The sequence below is a fragment of the Myotis myotis genome, unplaced genomic scaffold (assembly GCF_014108235.1).
Source record: "Myotis myotis isolate mMyoMyo1 unplaced genomic scaffold, mMyoMyo1.p scaffold_m19_p_1, whole genome shotgun sequence".
In the NCBI taxonomy this organism is placed as follows: Eukaryota; Metazoa; Chordata; class Mammalia; order Chiroptera; family Vespertilionidae; genus Myotis; species Myotis myotis.
The window spans coordinates 199,521,655-199,544,778 of NW_023416313.1; the positions used below are offsets into that span (position 1 = coordinate 199,521,655).

At 47.3% G+C, this 23,124-nt stretch overlaps 1 protein-coding gene across 4 annotated transcripts in view; it reads left to right on the forward strand.

The window, feature by feature from the left end:
* Positions 1–12,416, forward strand: part of EXD2 (exonuclease 3'-5' domain containing 2) — a 98,401-nt gene extending 85,985 nt beyond the window's left edge. For 3 of the 4 annotated variants that reach the window (XM_036311106.1, XM_036311105.1, XM_036311108.1), the window contains 2 exons: positions 659–1,015; positions 4,779–8,288. In XM_036311106.1, the coding sequence (XP_036166999.1) occupies positions 659–1,015; positions 4,779–4,995 (574 nt within the window). In that variant the 3' untranslated portion in view covers positions 4,996–8,288. Of the gene's footprint in view, positions 1–658; positions 1,016–4,778; positions 8,289–11,434 lie in introns of those variants that run through there. The other variant, XM_036311107.1, reaches the window with a different exon arrangement.
* Positions 12,417–23,124: the final 10,708 nt, after the last annotated feature.

Genomic DNA, 23,124 nt, shown 5'->3' on the forward strand with positions numbered 1-23,124 from the left:
GGGAAGGCCGTTCTCTAGTGAAGGTGAAGCTGCCTGTTGAGCCTGGGGTGCCCAGACACAGGCTTTCTCCTGGGCTTCTGGGGGGTAACTCACGTTCTTCCCTCCGCCCTTGAAAAGTGAGACAGTAGTTGTTGCTGCCAAGAGTTTTTCTTGAGAGCTTAGTTTTTAAGAAATAATGATGGACTTTGATGAACCAGGGAAATAATCTTAGAGTAAGGAGATTCTTCAGATGAAAGAAATTGGCTTTTTCAGGTTACCTGGCTTCCAGAATTTCAGGAGTAGAGGTTACCTGCTGCATGCTTTGAGAGCTGTTTTCCAGCTGTTAAAGGCCATTAGAATTTCTTTTCATTTCTCTGATACTTTTCCTTCTGGGAGCACAACCTTCTCAAAGGTTTTTAGTAGCCTCCCCCTACCCCTGACCCTCCCCTGAAGCCTGAGAGCAGGTAGTCTTTTCTCACTAAAGGAACTTAGGGCATAGGTAGGTAGGTGGGCCGAGTGGAATAGGTAGTATGTTTTTATGTCCTCCCTGTCGGGTTGTGGTACCCAAGGCTTCACAGTTATGTTCAGGCCAAGATCAGAATCCAGCAGCCCCCATGCTAGCTACAGGTGTGTTCTGTTCTCATGCTAATGAGCACTGCCTTCGGGTGGGCTTGTTCAGGAAGAACGTGGTCCCACACGAGTACCGGAAGCACTTCCCCATCGAGATGAAGGACCACAACTCCCACGACGTGTTGCTGCTCTGCACCTCCTGCCATGCCATCTCCAACTACTATGACAACCACTTGAAGCAGCAGCTGGCCAAGGAGTTCCAGGCCCCCATTGGCTCTGAGGAGGGCTTGCGCCTGCTGGAGGACCCAGAGCGCCGGCAGATGCGCTCTGGGGCCAGGGCCCTGCTCAACGCCGAGAGCCTGCCTGCTCATCGAAAGGAGGAGCTGCTGCAAGCTCTCAGAGAGTTCTATAGCACAGACACGGTCACAGATGAGATGCTTCAAGAGGCTGCCAGCCTGGAGACCAGGTACAGTGGGCAGTTTTGGTCAGAGAAGGAGTGAGGATTAATCCAGTGTCATTAACCTTGACTACTTAGTGGGAAAACTTGCCAAGGAGGGAGGAGGGGGGAGGGGCCATTAGTCATTTAGGTGCAGTGCATAATCTCATAATTATCCAGGTATCTAATGACTTAAAATATCACGGAACAATCTATTTGAGAATTTCCTTTCTATAGGAGACTTTCCTTTTATCCTTGACCCTTTAAGTCATATACTTACATCTATTTTCATGATTAGTAGGAAAGTTGAAATGCAGTAGCGTTGTGCTTTATATGTTCAGTGCAGAAGTAAATTCTCAAGTCAGCACACAAAATGAAAATAGTAGTCAGTAAATACCCTCAAATCACTGAAGGTGCCCATGAAATACAGTATGTGTGGTTTTGTGTCTCACCTCATTCAGGTCTGTGGGAATTGTGACAATGGATTCATGTTTCCTGTTTCACCTGCACTCCAGGGTACTGAGCCACTGATGGAATGCTGGCCAGAATTCTATTACTATTTTCTCCTCTTTCCTTCCTTCCTTACTTTCTCAGACCTCCTTCTCCATTAGTACATAGTTGAATTCATATGCCTTAACTCAGTGTTCCTCAATGAGAAGTTTGTGGTCTTAAGAAATGAATGGGTCCGTAGTTCAGATGATAAAAACTCTGGGCCACCTGCTATAGTTCTGCTTCCCAACTCACTTTCTTCAGAAGTCCTAGGGGTTGAAATAATTGAACTGAAGTTCACAAGACCCTGTTAGTGATGCTGGTTGCCTGTAATATCTTTACTAATAATAGCCTAGGGCCGTCAGGACCTAAACAACCAGACAGACGACCAGTCACCAGGAAGTGCATGGAGCACCTCTTGGTCCTCCTCTGCAGCCCACAAGGCTGGTGGCAGGTGGGCGGCCAGGGCAGCGGAGTGGTGGGTGGGGTGAGGCAGGCATGGCGAGGTCATTAGCCTCCCAGGGCCGGGCAGGATGCCTAATGACCTCACCGCTGCCATAGCAGCTGTGGATCAGGCCTAGAGAGAGGCCTGGAGGCAGAGCCAGGTCCTGATCAGCAGCCGCGGGGGCTACTGGCAAGGCCTGGAGAAAGAGAGATGTGGGGCCTGATCAGCAGCTGCTGCGAATCAGGTCCAGAGATAGACTCAGAGAGAAAGACAGCTGTCAGCGTTCTGGATTTCCCAGAAGAGCCAATGGCTGCCTAGGAGGTGGAGTTTTTGACGCTGACTGGCATAGAAACCAACCAATCAGAACCAAATCTGGGTGAACTGCAAAGAGCCAATGGCTGCCTAGGAGGTGGAGCTTTTGATGCTGACTGGCATAGAAACTGACCAATCAGAACCTAATCTGGGTGAACTGGGAAGGCAGAACCTAAGGTGAGGGCTGAGGAGGGGCTTTAAGGGCAACAGCTGTTTGGTGTAAGGTGTAAGAAAGAGGTTCAATTTTTAAAAATATTTTATTGTTTTTTTTACAGAGAGGAAGGGAGAGAGAGAGTTAGGAACATCGATGAGAGAGAAACATTGATCAGCTGCTTCCTGCACACCCCCTACTGGGGATGTGCCTGCAACCAAGGTACATGCCCTTGACTGGAATTGAACCTGGGACCCTTCAGTCTACAAACTGACACTCTATCCACCGAGCCAAACCAGCTAGGGCGCGGTTCAATTTTTTAATAACCAGTTTGGCAGTATAGTGCATATGGCTGGCTATCAGTCCAGATATAGGGATTATGTATTTTTGTCTGCAAAGAGCATCTCCTCCTGCTAAAAAAGCCCCCCCCCATTTAAGCAATCCTATCCTATATAATCTATACTAATAAAAGGGTAATATGCTAATTAGACCGGGTCGACCGGCCATCTTCCGGACATCCGGCTTCCTTCTGGACAAAGCCATGGTGTTGGGGCTGAGGCAGAGGCAGTTGGGGGCGATCAGGTCTGCAGAGGAGAGCAGTTAGGTGTGATGAGGCAGGCAGGCAGAAAGGTTAGGGGCCATCAGGCAAGCAGGCAAAGGGGTTAGGGGCCATCAGGCAAGCAGGCAAAGGAGTTAGGGGCAATCAGGCAGGCAGGCAGAGTGGTTAGGGGCGATCAGGCAGGCAGGCAGGTGAGCCGTTAGGAGCCAGTGGTCCCAGATTTCGGGAGGGATGTCTGACTGCCGGTTTAGGCCCAATCCCAGGGGTCCCCAATTAGAGAGGGTGCAGGCTGGGCTGAGGGAATCCCCCACCCAGTTTTTGTCATAAAAACCCCCAAAATACTTTAACTATAGCAGCAAATATTTATTGAACAAATATTTATAGATATATTTATCTAGCAGGCTACTAACCTTTATATAACTTGCTTTATTTCTTCTAACAGACCCTATGAGGCAGGATTTAGGCTTCTTACTGGTAACTAACATTATATCTTAATTTTAAAAAAATCAGAGTTTAAAAAAATTTATTACTGAATTTTATCCTTGTTAAGGTTATAGAATACATGTTGTTTTCCAAATTTCATATTAGATACCCTGAGATTAAAATTAAGTAACTTGCCAAGGTCATATTAGAAATTAGTGACACTGGCTCTTTTAACCAATTCCCAAATGTATTTCCTAAAGCCACCAAACTTCCCCTTTCAGCCACAGACCTTTCTAGTATTTATCTTGCTGACTTGGATGTCTAGGACCAAGGAGAACAGCTGTTTTGGGAAAAGACAGACTAGTTAGTGGGTTGCTCGGGAGCTAACTAGTACAATGTCTAGAAATACTCAGAAGGCACTGATGCTGCTAGACTGGTGGGGTCTTGGGAGGAGGATGAGAGGGGCGTGGGCGCAGGGAGAGGAGCTGCGTCTGCGGGGCAGGGAACCCCTGAGAAAGGAGATCTTTATTCAGAGGAGGTGAAAACACTGTTCACCTGGTTTCAGAGCAGGTTTTTAGGCCCCTCAGCCTAGCTGGGAAGGAGGCAGGGATTTGTTTTCCTATTAAACATCACCAGCAAGAAAACCCACCAAAACAAACAAACAAACAAAATAAAATAAAATATATTAAAAAAAATAACACCAGCTGCACAGCAAGCCACCGCAGCATTTCACTGTGACTAAAGCACTTCTCAGGATGTGATACTTGTCATAGATGTGATACTTCCCATGATGTGATGCTTCTCATGATGTGATACTTACATGGATGTGATTTGGCATTCCTTTTGTGAGGAGGAGGGCCCTAAAGAAATGCCTCCGCTTGCATTTTACATTCAGGTATTACACTGTAGCCGTAGGTGGTTTGGCTCAATGGATAGAGCGTCGGCCTGTGGACTGAAGGTATGACACTGTATGAGAAACTGGAACACAGGTTAACAGCCTGGTTTAACAGCCTCATATAAACACTGGGCATGGTTCAGGATGAATAACTTGAAAGAGGCGTGAGCTGGTGACTGAGCACCCTGGAGTACGTACAGGGCCAGCATTCTCCACCCTCATCAGCCAGACAGGAGGCCCTCTAAAGTGGCTGAGCACGATGCATTGGTTTTCCCTCCAGTTCAGCTCTGAATCCCCAAATGCTCTCCGTTGAATTGTGGGCAACATGCCCAAACTTAAAAAAAAAAAAAAGGCATATATGAGAAAGGCTGTTTCATAGACATTAAAGTAGCCCCCGTTAGGCGTCTAGCAGCCTCCCTCACACTTCGGAAGCCCCGTGGCCCACAGCATTTGGGGCCGTCTGTGAGACCGTCCTGTGCCCATTTCCCTCAGACCCTGTGTACGTTTGTATCTTGGCAGGATTTCCAATGAAAACTACATTCCTCATGGGCTGAAGGTGGTGCAGTGCCATAGCCGGGGTGGGCTGCGCTCCCTCATGCAGCTGGAGAGCCGCTGGCGTCAGCACTTCCTGGACTCCATGCAGCCCAAGCACCTGCCCCAGCAGTGGTCAGTGGACCACAACCATCAGAAGCTGCTCCAGAAATACGGGGAAGACCTTCCCATCAAGCTGTCGTGATAGCGGCTTTCCTCCCAGGTGAGGACAGCTGGGGAGCTGGAGCCAAGGTGGAACCGTCACCTCTTCCCGTTTTAATACGTTGTTAATTGTCAAAGCCTGTGACACAACTCTGAATACTAACCCATACCGATCCCAGAATGCTTCTGGTGGATGGAGCATGGCTCTTGTTTTAAGGGGAGCTTATGGTTTTAAATTTTAGTTGGGCAGAATGAAAATTCTATTTTTCCCCTCCATTTTATTTTATTTTTGTGGACAAGGAGGGTCTTGGATTTATTTTACTCTTCCTCTTCTGCTTTCCCTGTGCAGATGGGAAATGAAGGATTCTCCCTGAAGTGACTTGTCAGGACTCTCAGGTTTTTTAATACATTTCTTCCCTGTTCAGTATATTGAGTTATCTCAAACGGGCTAAGCATTTCAATCCCGTCAGGCTAGGAGGGGAGAAAAAGTTCTTCGGGGGGTTGGAGAGGCGATCAAGGGTTCAGATGAATTTTCCCAATTCAGCCTCATAATTACACATTCTTTGGCTTATGCTCTCCCACAATGCATCTGTTTGGGATCCATTGCCAACTGAATCACTTCAGTTGATTTCACACACTTGAGCTTGCTCCCCTCGACATGTCAAGGACCAAAGCGACAATGTCCTTACCTTGCTTCCACACTAACACTAGAGGGAGTCGTTTTCTAGAAACAGGCCTCCCACCAGGTGTGGCAGAGAGAAGCCTCAGCACCATCTCCCCAGGGAACTTTGATAAGTTGCTGTGCTTTTCCTCTCATGCTGTTCATTGTCTGCTGGTTACCATCCTCCTGCCCATAACTGCAAGGCTTTTAGCTTAATCCCTTCCTGGGCGGAAGATGATCTTTTCTCAGAATCAGTATCTGGTCCCTCCAGAGTTCTGTTTCCATCAATTTGCAGTACTGACCTCTTTCCAGCACTTAATTGTCTCCTGGAGACAATTGGTTGCAGTGAGGATCTCTCCACCTCCCCCCATGCCTGGAACACTGAGATTAACTTATGTGTTTAGATTTTAAAATAGTGGTGTTTTTTTCTTTCAAAATGTGAGGTCACCACTTTAAGCATGAAATCAACTTGGGAATTGTGCCCAAGTTGGTGATGGTTGCTCTGATAAATAAAACTTCTAAGCACAAAACTTACGGACTGTAACTGTAAAACTTTTTTCTTCATAACTTTATAAAGTTGGTAAACATTCTTGGGGGAAGAGATAGTCGTCCATGTGGAAGTACCATCGTATGTGGGCATGGATGGATACACACACACACACAGTGCAGCTTTGGCAGGTCAACAGCAACCCACAGACACACATGCACATCTTACATGTTGTTCCTCTGCCCCTTCATTCCAACTTGTCCTCAAAAAGGCATTTCTGGGATCTAAGCTAGAAATCCTTAAAAATGAATAGTACCAGGCACTGTGGGGACCATATGTTCAATGCCTTAGGTCATTATGGGGCCTGTGTCTCAGACCATATTGCATGAAGCTCATGGAGACGGACAAGTGGTCATGCAGTAGTCAGACTTGCCACAAGGTGGCACTCAAAGATTTTGTTATATATTCCTTCTTGAGAAGAGACTTTTATACATGGTTCCTGAACACAACTCAAGATTTATGTTTCAAAATGTATGGACCTTAGCCCTAGTCGGTTTGGCTCAGTGGATAGAGTGTCGGCCTGCGGACTGAAGGGTCCTGGGTTCGATCCCGGTCAATGGCACATGCCCAGGTTGTGGGCTCAATTCCCAGTAGGGAGGCATGCAGGAGGCAGCAGATCAGTGATTCCCTCTCATCATTGATGTTTATCTCTCTCTCCCTCTCCCTTCCTCTCTGAAATCAATAAAAATAGATTTTAAAAAATGCATGTACCTTATTTGGGGTCATTTTGATAGCTTTATAAGAAAAACTTCCTCTGAAACAGGGATTAGGACTCTTGCGTTTTCTTCCCTTGTGATCCTCATGCTCAGAGGTAAGAGACTCGTACAGGTCAATTAAGGTACAGGCCAATTACCGTAAGGTGCAGTGGTTGCTGTGAGAAGAAGAAATGAGGTCCCCAGCAGAGCTTCCTGCAAAGCCCAGTAACAGAGCCAGCAGCCATGGTAGAGGAGGAAGCTAGACTGTGGCACACGAGGTGTCTCATCCTTTTCAGAAGTTACTGTGTACATTTGAGTCTTTTGTTCACTGAGTCAACTTTGGACTTTACTTTTAAAGATTTTTAGAGAGAGAGGAATGGAAAGAGAGAGAAAGAAACATTGATCGACTGCCTCCTGCACACCCCCCACCAGGGATCAAGCCTACAGCCCAGGCATGTGCCCTGCCTGGGAATTGAACCTGCAACCCTTCTGTCCATGGGAAGATGCCCAACCAGCTGAGCCACACTGGCCAGGGATAGTCAGCCTTGGACTTTAGCAGCCTTTCCCTAAGGCTGACAATTGCTATTTTAAATGAGATGTTTTAAATGAGATATTTTAGAATAGGCATACCATAAATACTTACTGTTTTTTTCTGATACAAAAGTAATGTTTGTTTATTATAGATGAGTCTGAAAAAAGAATAAAAATAATCCATCTTACCTCCATCTGGAACAGAGCTAACCTTTGCTGATATATTTATGAGTTTCCTTTTGGTATATAAAAATGCATGTAATATATGTATTTAAACCAAGTTGAGAGTCATACATATATACAGCTGGGTATCCTATTCCCCCCCCCCCCTCACTTAACATGGTATCACAAGTAACTAATTTCCTGTATCTTTCAATATTGGAAAGTAGATCTCTCGTGGTTCTACCTGACTTTAGCTATCCATTCCCATACTTAAAAATTTTGGTTATTTCAGGTTCTTTGTTAGTTAATATCAGTGACGCTGTGGTGAACTTTCTTATGTATAAATCTTTGCCTATGTCTTTAATAATTTCATTAGAATAGAACCCTAGAGATTGGATCGTGAGGAGGGGACTCACATTGCTGGTGTGAGTACAAGTTGAAAGCATCTCTAGGGATGTGTATTAAGGGACTGCTTCTCTTTGACCCTGTGGCTCATGTTCCAGTGCATTTGCGGAGCTTCTCTGTGAGTAGCGGTCAGAGGACAGTTCCCAGCAAGGGCCTCTCTGCATGTTCCGGTCAGAGTCCTTTCTCTGCTTCCCTCTGTGTCCTGCTCTCCATCACCTCATTTGCCCTTTGCAGTCAATGGTTTTTGGAAAAACTGCTTGTTTGAAAATAAAAATGTAAAAATAAAATGAAAGTTTTTATTTTAAAATAAAACAGATTTTTTTTTTTCTGCTAGACAAGCAATTGGTGATTTACTATCTGAAAGTGAACAAAGTGTAATATTCAGGGATTTGTTGCTTCTTAAGAGTGCAGACATAAGTTACTTATTCTCACCCCTGTCACGGACAGAGATCAGATGACAAAATGTGTTCTGTTGAAATAAAGCCATTTTAATCCCTCATTTTAGACTCTTAGGAACCCAGCAGGCAGAAGGAGCTTTTTTGTTCAGCTTCCTGTTCTGCCTGTTAGTTCGGGCTCTAACATTTGACTATAATTTAAATTCTTAGTTTACCTTGCCCCTCTGAGTTTTTTACTCATTCATTTACCCCCCCCCCTTTTTTTTCATTATGTCTCATCCTCATGAGAGGTATCACTTTTTATTTTTTTTAATTATTTTTTAAAAAGATATTTTATTGATCCTCCACAGAGAGGAAGGGAGAGGGACAAAGAGTTCGAAACATTGATGAGAGAGAAACATCAGTGAGCTGCCTCCTGCACATTCCCCACTGGGTATGTGCCTGCAACCAAGGCACATGCCCCTAACGGGAATCGAACCCAGGACCCCTGAGTCCACAGGCCAACGCTCTATCCACTGAGCCAAACTGGTTAGGGCTTACTTTTTATTTTTAAAGGAGATAGTTTCTCAGTTTGCTACTTACTAATTATTATATATTTTTAAAGAATTCCTCTTTCTGATCTTTTGTCTCTTCTGTTGTGCAGAGGGTCATTTTTAGAGTACCTAATCCCTTAGGAAAACAGTGAGAACCAGTTTGTTTTTGTTTTTTTAGTTTGTTTGGTTGTGTTTTTTTTTGGATGAGAAGGTATAAGAATGATTCTTGCCCTGACTGGTTTGGCTCAGTGGATGGAGCCTCGGCCTGCGGACTAGAGGGTCCCGGGTTTGGTTCTGGTTGCAGGCACGTCCCTAGTGGGGAGTGTGCAGGAGGCAGCTGATCGATGTTTCTCTCTCATCAATGTTTCTAACTCTCTATACCTCTCCCTTCCTCTCTGTAAAAAATCAATAGAATACATTTTTTAAAAAAGAATGATTCTTGTTATGATTAACTCTTGATCATAACATAAAAATAATACATAATCCCCCAAATATTTTTAGTTTAGAACTGTTATAATTTTCAGGTATGCACCAATGTTGCCTCCTCATGCTGGAGCCTAATACCTTCTGCCTGTCCCTAGTCCTGGAGCAGTTTTGCTTGAGGCACCAAGGCCCTTGCTTAAATCCCAGTACATTTTTTGGGAAGGTTGGAAGTACATCAGCCCGTTGTTTCCTACTCATCAGCTGTCTGCAGACAACCCATTGGAGGTCCCTAGACACTGGGTGACGGGAACAAATGGGTATCGCTGGGGGAGAATCAAGAACTGACTTCATTTGCACACAGGGAGTGTCAAGGACCTGGTTCATGCATCCTGGTTTGTCCCTCTTCTAATGTGGGGCACACTGCCTTGAAGATCGTTCTCTTGAATGGAGTGGTTAATTGCACACACTCCAGACTGAACTCAAAGCATCGTCCTCCTTCCTTATTGGTTATTCATTCTTAGATTTTGCTCTCTTGCTAAATGGGTCGCCCGTTGCCTTTCTGCCAGCGTAAACTTCAAAAGCTGCTGAGTTTAGAGTCGGCATTATTATAAGCATGACGTGTGGTCTACAATATTCCTGAGTTGAAGAGGCTACTTATATTCTACTCCTGCTTCGCAAAGATCTCCCTTCTCAGGCTGCATCATGCTGGGCACAGTTGGGCTCCTGACTACTCAGGCTGTCAGGGTCTCGATGAAATCCCAGGGAGGAATCAGAAATTTGAGCTTAGTGAGCTAATGGGATGCAAAGAAATGGGAGATTGAGACGTGGGTTGTTTTAAAAGAGGCACGTTTATTTGGTGGTGGTGATGGGAGTACAGTTCATGGGCTTTATATTTTGCTCTTTTCTATACTCAGTTCTGTCATGAGGTGGAGGATCTGAGGGGTGAGCTGGTGACCTGGGCTCTGGGTCTGGCCATTGCTGGGTATCTTTGGACCAATCACTTAACTTTTCTGGGCTCCTTTATTTACCAGTAAAATTAGGAGTTGGAATTAAATGTGCTATTAGGGCCTTCTTAGCTGTAGCATCATCCCACTGCTTAGTAGTTCATCCCACTGCTTCTTTATGTGGCGCTTTCCCAGGGGTGATGTGAGTCTTCTGCCTCCTTGCATACTCTCCTCCCGCCCCCAGCCCTGGGAACGGAGACTGTGCATGGAAAGGAGGGAGGGAGGGAAGCAGGATGCCACACCATGTCCTCCTGGCCTCACTGACTGGGGAGTGCCTGCTGCCTCCATCTGGTGCTCCCCCTAGGATCAAAATGCTCCTCTCACCAAGCTGTGCTGTGTGTGTGGCCTTAGGGAACTCGCATTTCTACTCAGTTCACTATTTAACAGTAAAGAAAGAAGAGAAATCTTTATTGTCAGCCACCTTACTAGTGCTATAAGGTTTAATAAGAGATAAGTGCAGAATGGAAATGAGGCAAGCTTTCCAAGTATTATAGATGGGAGGATACTGAGAAAAAAGAGTGACTGCTTCTCATTTTAAGGATAGGAGAAATTAAGTATATACTGTATACAGAGAATTGGGTAGAATTGGGGACTTTAAAGGGAAAGTAGTAAGCCAATAAGTTAAAAATATTCTCTTTTTTTATGTCGTCATGATTACTTAAGAAAATTTGAGGGGCCCACACTGTTAACACATTGTTATCCATCATGAATTCTAAGACATGAACTCACAGGGAGGCTGGGCAGTGTCTGGGACCTGCGTTTTGTATAACCCTGACTCGCCTTGGACTTGTCCTGCTGACCTTTGCCAGGCTCGACAGTCATGTGCAAATTATAAAGTTCGCATTTTATAAGCTGCTGAAAGACATTTCCCTCTGTATCCATTCCCTCCGACCTGACAGAAAAGACATTTCCAGTCCATCCTTGGGCTTATTTTCTATCCAGAGAGTGTGCGGTGTCCTGGTGTGCTGTGATGTCTGACAAGTATGCTAAACTTGAAGCTCTTGTGACAGTAATCACCTACACAACCAGTGAGCCCCATTTTCTACCAGATTGATTGTTATTCCAGAAACAGTGACCAGAGAGCCTGAAGGGACGCTAATGTGTTTTTCTCCGCCCTCTCCTACAGGGACCCTAACTTTATCCAAAATTCAGACATCTTCGTTATATCCCATAGGCCAACTGGAGCCTCAGTCAGTTGGCTTAGTTTCTTTTTAATCAAGATCTGTCTCTTTGGCCCGGGAGGATGGGCAGGCCTGCGCTGCAGCCCATATGGCTTCCTCGGAGTTCTTGGATACAACGAGCAGGGCTAAAGTTGGCTCAGAAAAGGAAGAGAAGATGACTCCGGGTTAGTTTTTCTTTTTTAAATGTTATTCAAGTGCAGAGCAGTTGGCTGCCATCCCCACTCAGCCATCAGCAGAGCTTGACCTTGGCCAAGATTTTGCCTCATCTTCTCGGCATTTCAGCATGGAGTTGCGTTCCAGCCGTGGAATGCTTAACCAAAAGCACATGCTGTAGTGGCGCTTTCCAAAGAGCAACTTTTTGCAAAACGTCCTCATTGTGTTGTTTTCCCAAAACAACAGCTTTCTGTGAACCGCCAACCCAATAACCCCCCAAATTCTTTGCCTTGTTTGTACACAAAGGCTGAGATTGTTAATAATACTTTATTGGATTGTAGTATAGTGAACATACAGTAAAGTGTACAAATCCTAAGAGTACAGTGTGGTGAAATTTTGACAAATGTATATACCCATGTAGCCATTGAGGGCTGGTTTTTGTTTTGGGTTTTGTTTTTTTTTTATGTGAAATATCTCTCTTGATGGTGTACAGTTTGGAATTAGAAAGTTGTACATTCATCTAGCTAAGCAAATTGCTCTAAGACAGGTCAAAATATGGTGAAGATCTGGTGGTCCAAGTGCAGGCAGTTTGCCCTTTTGCCATTCCTAGTGGACTTGGTTACTGCAAAACTTAATGATGTTTGTCTTTAGCAAGTTACGTTAAAAAATAGGTAATATATTCACCTAGCACAAAACTTTTAAAAACATGTAGTAGGGTGCTAGCTGGTTTGGCTCAGTGGATAGAGCATTGGCCTGTGGGCTGAAAGGTCCCAGGTTTGATTCTGATCAGGGGCACATGCCCAGGTTGTGGGCTCAATCCTCAGGAGGGGGCGTGCAGGAGGCAGCCGATCAATGATTCTCTCATCATTGATGTTTCTCTTTCTCTCTCTCCCTCTCCCTTCCTCTCTGAAATCAATAAAATATATTAAAAAACAAAAGCATGTAGCAGGAAAAGGGAATCTCCTTGCTAGTCCTTTCAGTCCTTAAAGGCAACCACTGTTACTATTACTGGTGCATGGTATCTCCTTCAGAGACAGACAGAGACGAGAGAGTGAGATATATAGAGATATTATTTTGTTTATTAAGTCCCAGGTTTCTTCTGTGGTTGTTAACCAGCACTAATGTTTCTCTGCCCTTCTCTTCTTGCTCTAGGCTCTAGTCTGGGGCATTTTTGCAGAAACTTGGATCCTGTAGGCTCAGTAGGATAACCCAAATGTCCTGACCTGAAAAGTTCATTCTCTCTGTCATCTGGCTCAACGTCCGTATTTCTCACAGAATTGGCCACGAGTTGAAGCTGAGTTTTTATATTAGGCTTACTACTTTTTAAATATATATTTGAAAGTTTCCACAATAACAAGTTTTTTGTTTTCCTATTTCTTTAGCAGTCACTCCTGCATACACCTACCAGCTAAGTCTTTTGTTTGTTTTAAGGTAATGCTTGATTGCAAACTATACTGGATCTATAAATAGTCCCACCCTCAACCCACGTTGACCCAAATCAGACAATCAAAATTCCAAAGTTACAATGTGAACCGGGATGGTTTTTCACCTCCCACAGGCCTCCTCTTCAAACATTGGATTGAACTGACCTCAAATTTATTTTGAAAAGCCGACTTCTCTGGCAGGCAAAATTTGATTTGATCATAAACCAATAAATCACTCATAAATCTCACACAGAGCAGTATTTTACAAAGCTTATGAGCTCAACAGCCAGGGAAGGAAGGACCCTCATTCCCACCTTCTCAGGCAGAGAGGGAAGCAAAGCTCGCCGAAGGGCTTTCCTTGGCCACTGCTCCCAGCTCCCAGCCTACTTTGTTCTCCTCTATGGCAGGTGGGTGCGGAGTCAGGCCCTCGCCAGATTTGAGCTTCCCAAAGATACATAGTAGGTCCCGGGAAAGGAGGGAGGCTCGTGGTGTTTCCCAATTCGAGTTCCATATGGTTCCCCTAGGGCCGTTTTATCCTTGCCGTCCTCTCATGCTCTCCTCTTTGTCTTGCTGTAATCCAATCACCAGGGCCTCTCCAGTCGTCATTAAGAATATCCCCACTGGTCGGAGAGCTCCCCTTCAGCCCCCCTTAGAGCAGATGTCACATTTGAGCAGCATCTGCTTCCTGACAAGCTTGAAGATGGAAGGAGCTCCCTGAGTCTTTCCCAGTGGAAGTGGCTAACACACGCAACCGCTGGGACGGTGATCAATATGCTGTGAGCTTAGTGGCTGGCAGCTTGTGTGGGGGTGGAGGGGCAGGTGATTCCCAGATGGGGCAGGGATCTTCTTGCTCTCAGCCCTGTGGTCCGTGCAGGGCCCTAATGCTGGAATGGTTCCCTAAGCCTTTGGCTCCAGCCCTTTCTGGGCAGAGGAACAGAACAAGGCAACAGGCCTGGTATGTTTTAAATAGATGCTGCTTGCTGTAGCCAATAAGCCCAACAGCGTGGGGGCTGAGGGACCCTTCCTGAGAGATTGCTGTTGCGCCATTCCTCTGGCTTCCAGCCCCTCAAAGTCCCCCTGCTCTCCTTTGACCTCATCCACCGACATTGGTTGCCCTCTCACCGCTCTCTGGATGGTGTCTCCTCAGGCCTTTCTGGTCTTAGTACTTAGGACACTTCATTGGTGTGCACTCTCTGCTTCATCTTTCCCTGCAGCTGCTTTCCTCCTGGCTGTATTGTTACATCTCGTGGAGTCTGTCTGTGTCTGCTCTACCATGTGCATGTCTGTCTGCTGCTCCGAACTGGACTCTGCCAAGGCTCTCAGTTGTCCTCTTGCCCCCACCCTCCCATGGCTGTTGGGGGACCACCCACCCATATCTGAAAAGAAGGTGGGTGCAAGGCACGCGAATGGAGGGTAGAGGAATTGCCTTGACCATCCCAGTGGTGGGCAGGAGACAGCTCCTGTCTGGGAAATGGGCCTTAGAGGGGGCATCTGTTTCCTGGCAGAGAGCAGTGCACTAGGTCAGCCAGAGGAGGAGGAGTCAGAAGTCAGAGGAAAGGTGGAGGGAAGGGGGGCACTCAGATGTGAGGGGCCTGCACCCACCCAAGGTGATCATCAGAAACAGAGGTGGGAAAGGAAGGCCCAGTGGAAGCTTGGTGCCCTGCGGGAAGGCTGTGGAGGAGCGGGCAGTAGGGATGAAACTAGGGGAGGGGGCCCTGCAATGCTGTGCCCGGCTCTGCCAGGTGGAGGCAAGTGGCATGGGGTGGGGCCAGGAGGAAAGGGAGCCTTCATGACCCTTTCTCCCCACTCACCTCTGGCCCTTTTGCTGTTTTTCTGTATGTTGTTTTTTGGTGTTTTTTTTTTTCATGTTCCTGTCCTCATGTTATATTAGCAAAAAACAAAACAAAAGGCAGCCTGTCTTTGAGAAGGAATGGCGAGATCTGGAGAATCAGGCTGCATGCACGTCTCCCTTTGCTGAACTCCTGGGCTGAACTCCTGGGCTCCTTTGCCCATCTGGCTGCTGGAGCCAGGGGAGCCAGCCCCTCACTGGCACACCTTGAATGGAGTCCCTGTACCAGCTTGACAGCCCAGAGGAGTGTCAGTGGCAAGGGCAGCCAGCAATTGTGTGCAGCCACAGGTCCCCTCCGGTGCCTGGGGCAGCGGGGGAGCAGGCTGCTGGCCACTGGCTGGAGTTGGTCTTAGGCAGGGCCTGGGCTGAGGGGCAGCTTCCAGCTTGTGATGCCAGCCCCACCGTGGGCTCCTCTCCCCCAGGAACTGAGCTTCAGAAAGGCCTATGGAAGAAGAAACAGGAAAATTCTTCCCTTGCTTAAAATAAATTAATGGGAGGGGTAATAAATGCATGTGGTAAAAAATTCAAAAGGTACAGAATGTACAGTGAAAAGTCTCCCACTCCTGTTCTCAAGTTTTCCTTCTCGGAGGATCCCTGGACGTGCCAATTTCTTGTACACTGTTCTAATTTCTCCTTTTTAGGTATTCTGTAATCCAGATGTTTTCAGACGGATCCAATGGAATATTTTTAAATTTTGGGGTGTATATGTAGGGTATGTAATATATGCAGGGGGGCCAAATGATAATAAAGAAAATTGTGCTCAGTTTATTGCCAATAATTCTTGCTGCGGCAGGGAATGGTTTAAAATATTAAAATAAATAAATAGAATCCTAAAATGCTAGCACTAGAAAGCACTTTCCAAGCCCTTTTGTACCAAAGATTTCATTTTAAACACAAGAAAGAGGTCCAGGTGACTTCCTAGTGTCACCGTCTAGCGAGTGGCATGCCTGGGACTCACACCCAGGAGTCCCACCTTCTGATCACCCCCCCTTGCCCAAGAACACACTAAATGCTCCATATTTAGATACTGGCCTTTATAGAAACGTGATTCAGAAATGGAAGGAAAGATAAACGATTGGACATGGATTTAGACATTTTTATCACTGGACATAAATATAGGGAAAGAAATCAGTAATTCCTGGAAAAACCTGAAGTCAAATTCCAGGGAAAACCTGAAGTCAAATTTCAATTGGAAAACAGCACACCTACACACACACACACACGCACACACGCACAGAGGCATTGACAGAAAAGATGAAAGTCCGTACAGTCTATTTTCTGTCTAGAGGCGGCACATGCCCCCCGCCCCCCCGCCCCCATGCTAAAGAACTTGCATCCTTCGGATCTACTATGCAGGCAGAGGCAGGCAAGTTTTTGTTGGGCTGGAGGGAGAAGTGCCACCCTAGACTAGAATAAGAGGACAACCTGTGCATGGACACCGCGGGATGCGAAGGGAGAGGGGAGGATGTGCGTGGCCATGCCACCGCAGAGATCGCCACTACTGGCTCCATGAGCACTGACAGCCCCAACCTTTTATACCACCTACCAGAGGAAACACCCCAAGATTTACACACTGACAAACGGCAGGATGGTTTTCTAAAATATTCTCTCTGCTTTGACATCAGCTCCAGACACTGTGAATGGTTTCAGTGTCCAAGCCAGATTGATGGGCCTTTTGATGGCCTCAGAGGGTGGCTCAGGGAGAGGGGGCATGTATGACTGTAAACACTGGCTGTGAAAGCCCTCAATTGCGTTGCAATGGTAAGTTTCCAGGCAGTGTGGATCTAATGTTACACGCCTCCTGCATTAACAGCTTTTTCTTCCTGTTCAATTATTTCAGCTGGTAAGGGAGTAGAAATTACACTTCAAAATGTATCGATGGATATTTTCAGCCTTGCTGAGAGCTTCAAAATATATACCAATACTGGGAACAGTCTCTTCATTTCTGCTTCCCCGTTTCTCAAGAAAAATGGAAGTATCATTTATACTAATACTGTTAGACTGAAGAAAACACAGGACCAGGTCCATGGGTCTTTCAGTTCATATTCTCTCTGATCTTATCATCTAGCCTCTCTTTGTACAAGATGATGAGGTCCTTGATAAAGAAATGAATATTCTTAAGAGCCTGGTTCAGGGCCTTGAATCAGGGCATCTGATGGAGGCAGGACCAAAAAAAAAAAAAAAAATCTCAGTTCTCTGCATCTTCTCATGAGAGATCCAGACGTCCTGATCTCTGATGCACATGGCCTTTCCCCCGTGCCTAGGTGCTGGGTACACGGGCAGCCACCAGCAATGTCCTTCCCCAATTGTATTCTGGTTTCCTTAGCTCTACCTGACTGGCCTCTTCCACTCCTCTTTCTGAGCACCAGACCTGGACTTACAGCTGCCTTCCTGAATGGACCACAGAGGGCTCAAGTTCAGTTGAACATGCCTCCGGAATCGCACCTCCTCCTGTGTTCCCCATGTCAGTTCATGATTACCCTACACCAAAGCACTTGACTCCTACACAGGACATTTACATGTTCTTCTCAAATCCTTTTTCTCACCGTCACCTCCCACTGATCATCAAATTCTTTGCGTCCACCTTCTTCCTCTTCAGCTCCGGTGTTCTCGCACTAATCCGGGCCCACAGAATTGCAATATCACTGTGATCCCCTGCCACTAGTTTTCAGCCTCCTCATGAAAACTTATAACTGATTATGTCATTTCCTGTTTCAAAATCTTGGATGGTTCTCCATGGCTTACCAGAATAAGTCCAAACTTCTTACAGAGGCATAGCAGATGCCAGTTAACTGGTCCACACCTGCCTCTCTAACCTCATTACCATCACCACCCGACACCATCCACGCCAGACCATTCACCATTCCTGACTCCCGTACACTTCCACATCTTAGTTCCTTTGTTTGCCTCTTCCTCTTCCCAGAATTCCCTTCCACATCTTGCCCCCCTTTTTATCCTTTACGACTCAGCTCTCAGATGACTTCTTCCCTGTGAAGAAGCCCCCTTTGGGCTTCCACGAAACTCTTATTATATGATCTTGACTACTTATCTATATTTCCCCATTATCAGTTACTGGGCTCCTCAGAAGCTGGGATCAGGTTTTGTTCACTTTGTAAAATATATTTTTTATTGTTTTTTAAAATATATTTTATTGATTTTCCACAGAGAGGAAGGGAGAGGGACAGAGAGCCAGAAACATCGATGAGAGAAACATCGATCAGCTGTCTCCTGCACACTCCCCACTGGGGACGTGCCCGCAATCAAGGTACATGCCCTTGACTGGAATTGAACCTGGGACCCTTGAGTCTGCAGGCCTACGCTCTATCCACTGAGCCAAACCAGCCAGGGCTATTTTTTATTGTTGATAGTATTACAGATATCTCCCATTCCCTCTCCCTTTCCCCCCTAATCCCAGCCGCTACCTCCCCCCCCCCCCCAGGTCTTCCCTACCCTGTGCCATGGGCCATGCATATAAGCATATAAATTCTTTGGTTTATCTCTTCTGGTCCCCCCAACCCCACATTGAGGTATGCCAGTCTTCGTTCATTTTTATAGCCCTGGAACCTAGAAGTGCCTGACATAGTAGGTGTACAAGAAGGAGTGGAAAGGAAAGGACTTGTAAATACCACCCCGATGGGCAAACAGGCATTGGCTGTACAGTCGACGTAGCATTTCCATGGGACAGAATGGGGAGAAGCAGCAGCCTACTGCCTTAGGTATTTATTCGTTCATTTGCTTGTTGCACAAATATTTAGCGAGTGCTGCCGTGATGCCTAAAGAGGAACTGGCGATACACAAAAGCTGCAGGGTCCTGCTCAAAGGAACTCCCATTCCAGGGAGTTCAGGCATGTGACAGGCACTGGCCTCACACTGTGGGCCACAGGGACCTGAGGACCTCTGCCATTCGCTCTGCAGAGGTTGTGGAGGAGGGGAAGGGACCAAGAAGAAGGCGGTGGTAAGGGGGAGGGGGGGGCGCGTGGGGCGGGCAGGAAGGACTTGGAGCTTGGACAGTGCTCTGCCTCCAGACCAATTCTGCTGACCAGATGGCTTCAGTATTTATGCATTTCCCCTTTGTAGGAATTCCTTGCTGTTAAGAAAAAAAACACTTGACACATTTCTAATTAACCCTCAGACTCTGCAATCCTATTATTCCTAAATGCAACAGCTGGGTTATTTCATGATCGGTAATAACGTTCATGGTTTCTGCAGTTATCCACCAAATCGGTCATTCCTTCCCTGACTTCTGATGGGACTAGAGAGGACTTTCCCACCCCCTCATCCTGGGGCAGCAGGGTTTGGCCTCAGGCCAATGGTTGGGGGAGGGAGCCTGCTGCTTCCGAGGAAGCACTGCTAGGGGACCTGGGTTACTCACTACACTGGCCCACGCTGAGCCTAGGTACATCCTCCTTTTCTCTGGGCTCCATCCCTGCACTGGACTCTCAAGTGCTTGACTTAAGAGAGAAGTTCATGACCTGGCCGGTGTGGCTCAGTGGTTGAACATCAATCTATGAACCAGGAGGTCATGGCTCAGTTCCCAGTCTGGGCACATGCCCGGGTTGTGGGATCCATCCCCAGTAGGGGGTATGCAGGAGGCAGCTGAATCAATGATTCTCTCTCATCATTGATGTTTCTATCTATCTCCCTCTCCCTTCCTTTCTGAAATCAATCTATCTATATCTATAATAATAAAAAGGTAATATGCTAATTAGACTGGACATTTTCCGGATGTCATTCTGGATGTCCTTCCTGATGAAGCCAGGGCCAGAAGGAAGCCAGCCCAGGCCCCGGGTGCCTGCGGGCGGCCTGAGGGAAGCCAGTCCGGGTCCTCGGTGCTTGCCAGTGGCCAGAGGAGGGAAGCAGCCCGGATCCTGGGTGCCTGCTGGCAGCCGGAGGAGGGAAGCCCAGGCCCCGGGTGCCAGAGGGAAGGCCTACTCTTGCACAAATTTTCATGCATCAGGCCTCTAGTATATATATAAGGCTAATATGCAAGCTGTCCCCTCGGGAGTTCGACCTGGAGACCAGGAGTTCAATCATTCGCTAAGGCATGTGCTGACCACCAGGGGGCAGCCAGAGGTCCTGATTGCCAGCTAGGCCTAGAGACCCTACCTGTGCACAAATTTTGTGCACTGGGCCTCTAGTAAAAATATATTTTTAAAAAAGAGAGGTGCATGTTTCACAGAGCTACCCTACCCTTTTCCCGACCTCTGTCTCCCCTCTTTACTTCTATCAACAAATACTTAATGTGCATGTACTATGTACCACTACATGCCAAGCAGTGTTCTAAGCGTAGAGAAGACAGCAGTAATCAAAACATATCAGAACCCCTGCCCTGCAAGGAGCTGACAGTACAGTAGCAGAAACTGATATGAAAAGCCATGGTTATCAGACAAATAGTATGATGACTAATAAGTAGACTCTTTGAGCTCCTTACACAGAGCCAGGTCTCCTCCCCCATCTATCACAGTTTATGTAAACTTAACTTATAAATAACTGTTCCTTAGACACACTGCGCATTAAATGCGGACACCTGTCCGTGGGGAGCAGCGGCACCACTTGGTGGCTGCCTGACCTCTGCAGGCACCAGTCTCTCTCTGTGATGAGGAAATGCTCACACCTGCCTCACAGGCTCTTAGGGAGTATTCAGAGACCGTGTATCAGCACAGTGCCTGTTGCATGGTAACATACATCCTGTCCACCCTCCCTGCCTCCTTTCCTGCTTAGAGCAGGCATGGGGGTCTAAGCTGTTCCCCTCATCCAGCTCCCGGGCCTCCACTGCAGCTGCAGACGGGACAAGAGGCTTCTGAGCTGGCCTAGGGTCTCAAGGCAATGGGTATGCCATCAAGAACAGACACCAGCAAAGGGTGGGGCCTTGCACACCAACCCCCCCCCCGCCCCCCAAACTCTTCAGCCCTCCCTCCAGTCTATGCAGCAGAGACTGGAAGAGGCAGCCATCCAAATGCAGGGCAGGCGATTGTCCTTGATGGACCTTGGGTGTGGCTGAGAGGCCTGCCTGGGGCCTGTACTCTTTCTCAGCACAGGCCAGCAATCCTGTGTGTGTGCCCTGGCAGCCCTTCAGGAGTCCCCCTCACCCAGCAGCCAGCAGCAGCACCTGTGAGAGGGGGCCTCCAGGGGACTGGGCCGGTTACCAGGCACTGGGTTTTGCATGCTTTATTTCATCCTACTTTTCCCAGCAATGCTGCAAGTTAAGAGCTGTCATGCCCCATTTTACAGTTGAGGAAACTGAGGCTAAGAGGAGTTAAGAATTTGCTCAAGTCACTCTCCTAATATGTGACAGAGCCAGCATTTCAGTTCAGTTTCTCAAACTCCAGAGCTAGGGCCTTACACTGAGGTATACGCTTTCTCCTTTCTGCTATCCACCCACCACCCAAATCCCGCATCAAATACACGGGCAGAGTTCCCTGGGGCCTCTGGGAGTGCCAGGGACACATGGCACTTTGTCCAGCTTACCTGAGTGCTGGCGTAAGCAGTGTTAGAAGGAGGCCATGCCCAAGAGTAAAGCCACAATGGAGAATATGCCTTAGGAACTGGAAGCCCAAAATAGTGTAATCGGAGGGATCTTAGAGGTCATCTCTTAGACCAGTGGTTCTCAACCTTCCTAATGCCGCGACCCTTTAATACAGCTCCTCATGTTGCGGTGACCCCCAACCATAAAATTATTTTCGTTGCTACTTCATAACTGTAATTTTGCTACTGTTATGAATCGTAATGTACATATCTGATATGGAGGATGTATTCTCATTGTTACAAATTGAACATAATTAAAGCATAGTGATTAATCACAAAAACAACATGTAATTATATATGTGTTTTGCGATGGTCTTAGGCGACCCCTGTGAAAGGGTCGTTCGAACCCCAAAGGGGTCGCGACCCACAGGTTGAGAACCGCTGTCTTAGAGCCATCCTCCTTTTACAGAGAGGGAAGTGGAGGCCCAGAAGGAGAAGTGGGGTCCCTGCAAACAGCACTTCTGATCTCCCTGCAGCCTGCCCAGTGGCCTCAGAAGCCCTGCACTAGTGCCCAGACACTGGCAGGGAAAGTGGACTGAGACCCAGCCCCACCACTTACCTGCTGTAGGACTTGGCAGTCGAGAGCCTCACGGAGCCTCCGCGTCCTGCCTGCGGGTGTGGGTGTGTGACAGATACTGTGTGTGAGATGCCGCACAGCAGCTGGCACCTGCTATGTGCTCAGTGAAATGCCGCTATTATTATCACGCTTGTTGTTTTTCGAGGTTCAACGAATGTTAGGCAACACTGTCTCTTGGGTGTCGCTTTGATTCTATGGTTCTGCTGGAATCCATTCCTAGGACGGGAGAGGAAGCAGTGCTCGCCATCATCTCTGAACACGGAAATCCGTATCAGGGACGCCGAGGCTCAGCTCTGTGCCTGTTTGGGATTAGACTCTGGAAGAAAGACCATGGGCTGCAGCCAAGGTAGCAGCTGCTCGTGCCCATCTCTTCCAGTGGCTTGAGGCCCATCACTCAACCTCTGTGTCAAATTTCCGTGGTCACATGAGCATGGTAATTACCTGCCCCCTTGCCCCGGGCCCCAGGAGAGTTGACTGTGTCCATCTAAGGAAGGGTTGGCTGTGAAGTCTAACACCGTCCAGAGAGGCCACGGCTCCTGTGGGGTTTTCTGGTGAGGGTTGCGGGGAGAATGGGGAAGGCTTCTCTTTGGGACAGAGCTGCCAGGGAGTGACAATTTGGTGCAGATGTGTAGCATCCTCACCACGGAGCCCTGGGGAGTAAGGGGTGAGACTTGTAGAAATTCCAAATTTTGCCAAATTCCAGCTCCTCCTTCCTTCTCTCTCCTCATAGAGCCCCCCTTCTGGGGCCATCAGACACCCCACTAGCTGACTTCAGCTTGGTATGGTCCAGCTTCGCCCCCATGCCTAGGGCTGAGTTTGGAGCCTTTCACTGGGGGTTAATCCGATGAGTTGGGATCCCACATCTTCTCACCTAGTTTTCTCAAGACCAAAAGCGACTGGACATGCATAGACCAGGCTGGGATGAGGGGAGCAGCCAGTGACAACCTGGCTGATGGAAAGCCTGTGTGAAGTGGAGACGGCAGGAGGGCAGTTCCCTTACACTTTCTTGTCTGGAGATGCCTATGGGGCCTGATTCCTAAGGAGCAAGGACTCCCTGGCTGCCCACCGAGGGCATGACCTCTGGGTCTGCCCCATGATTCCTGCAAA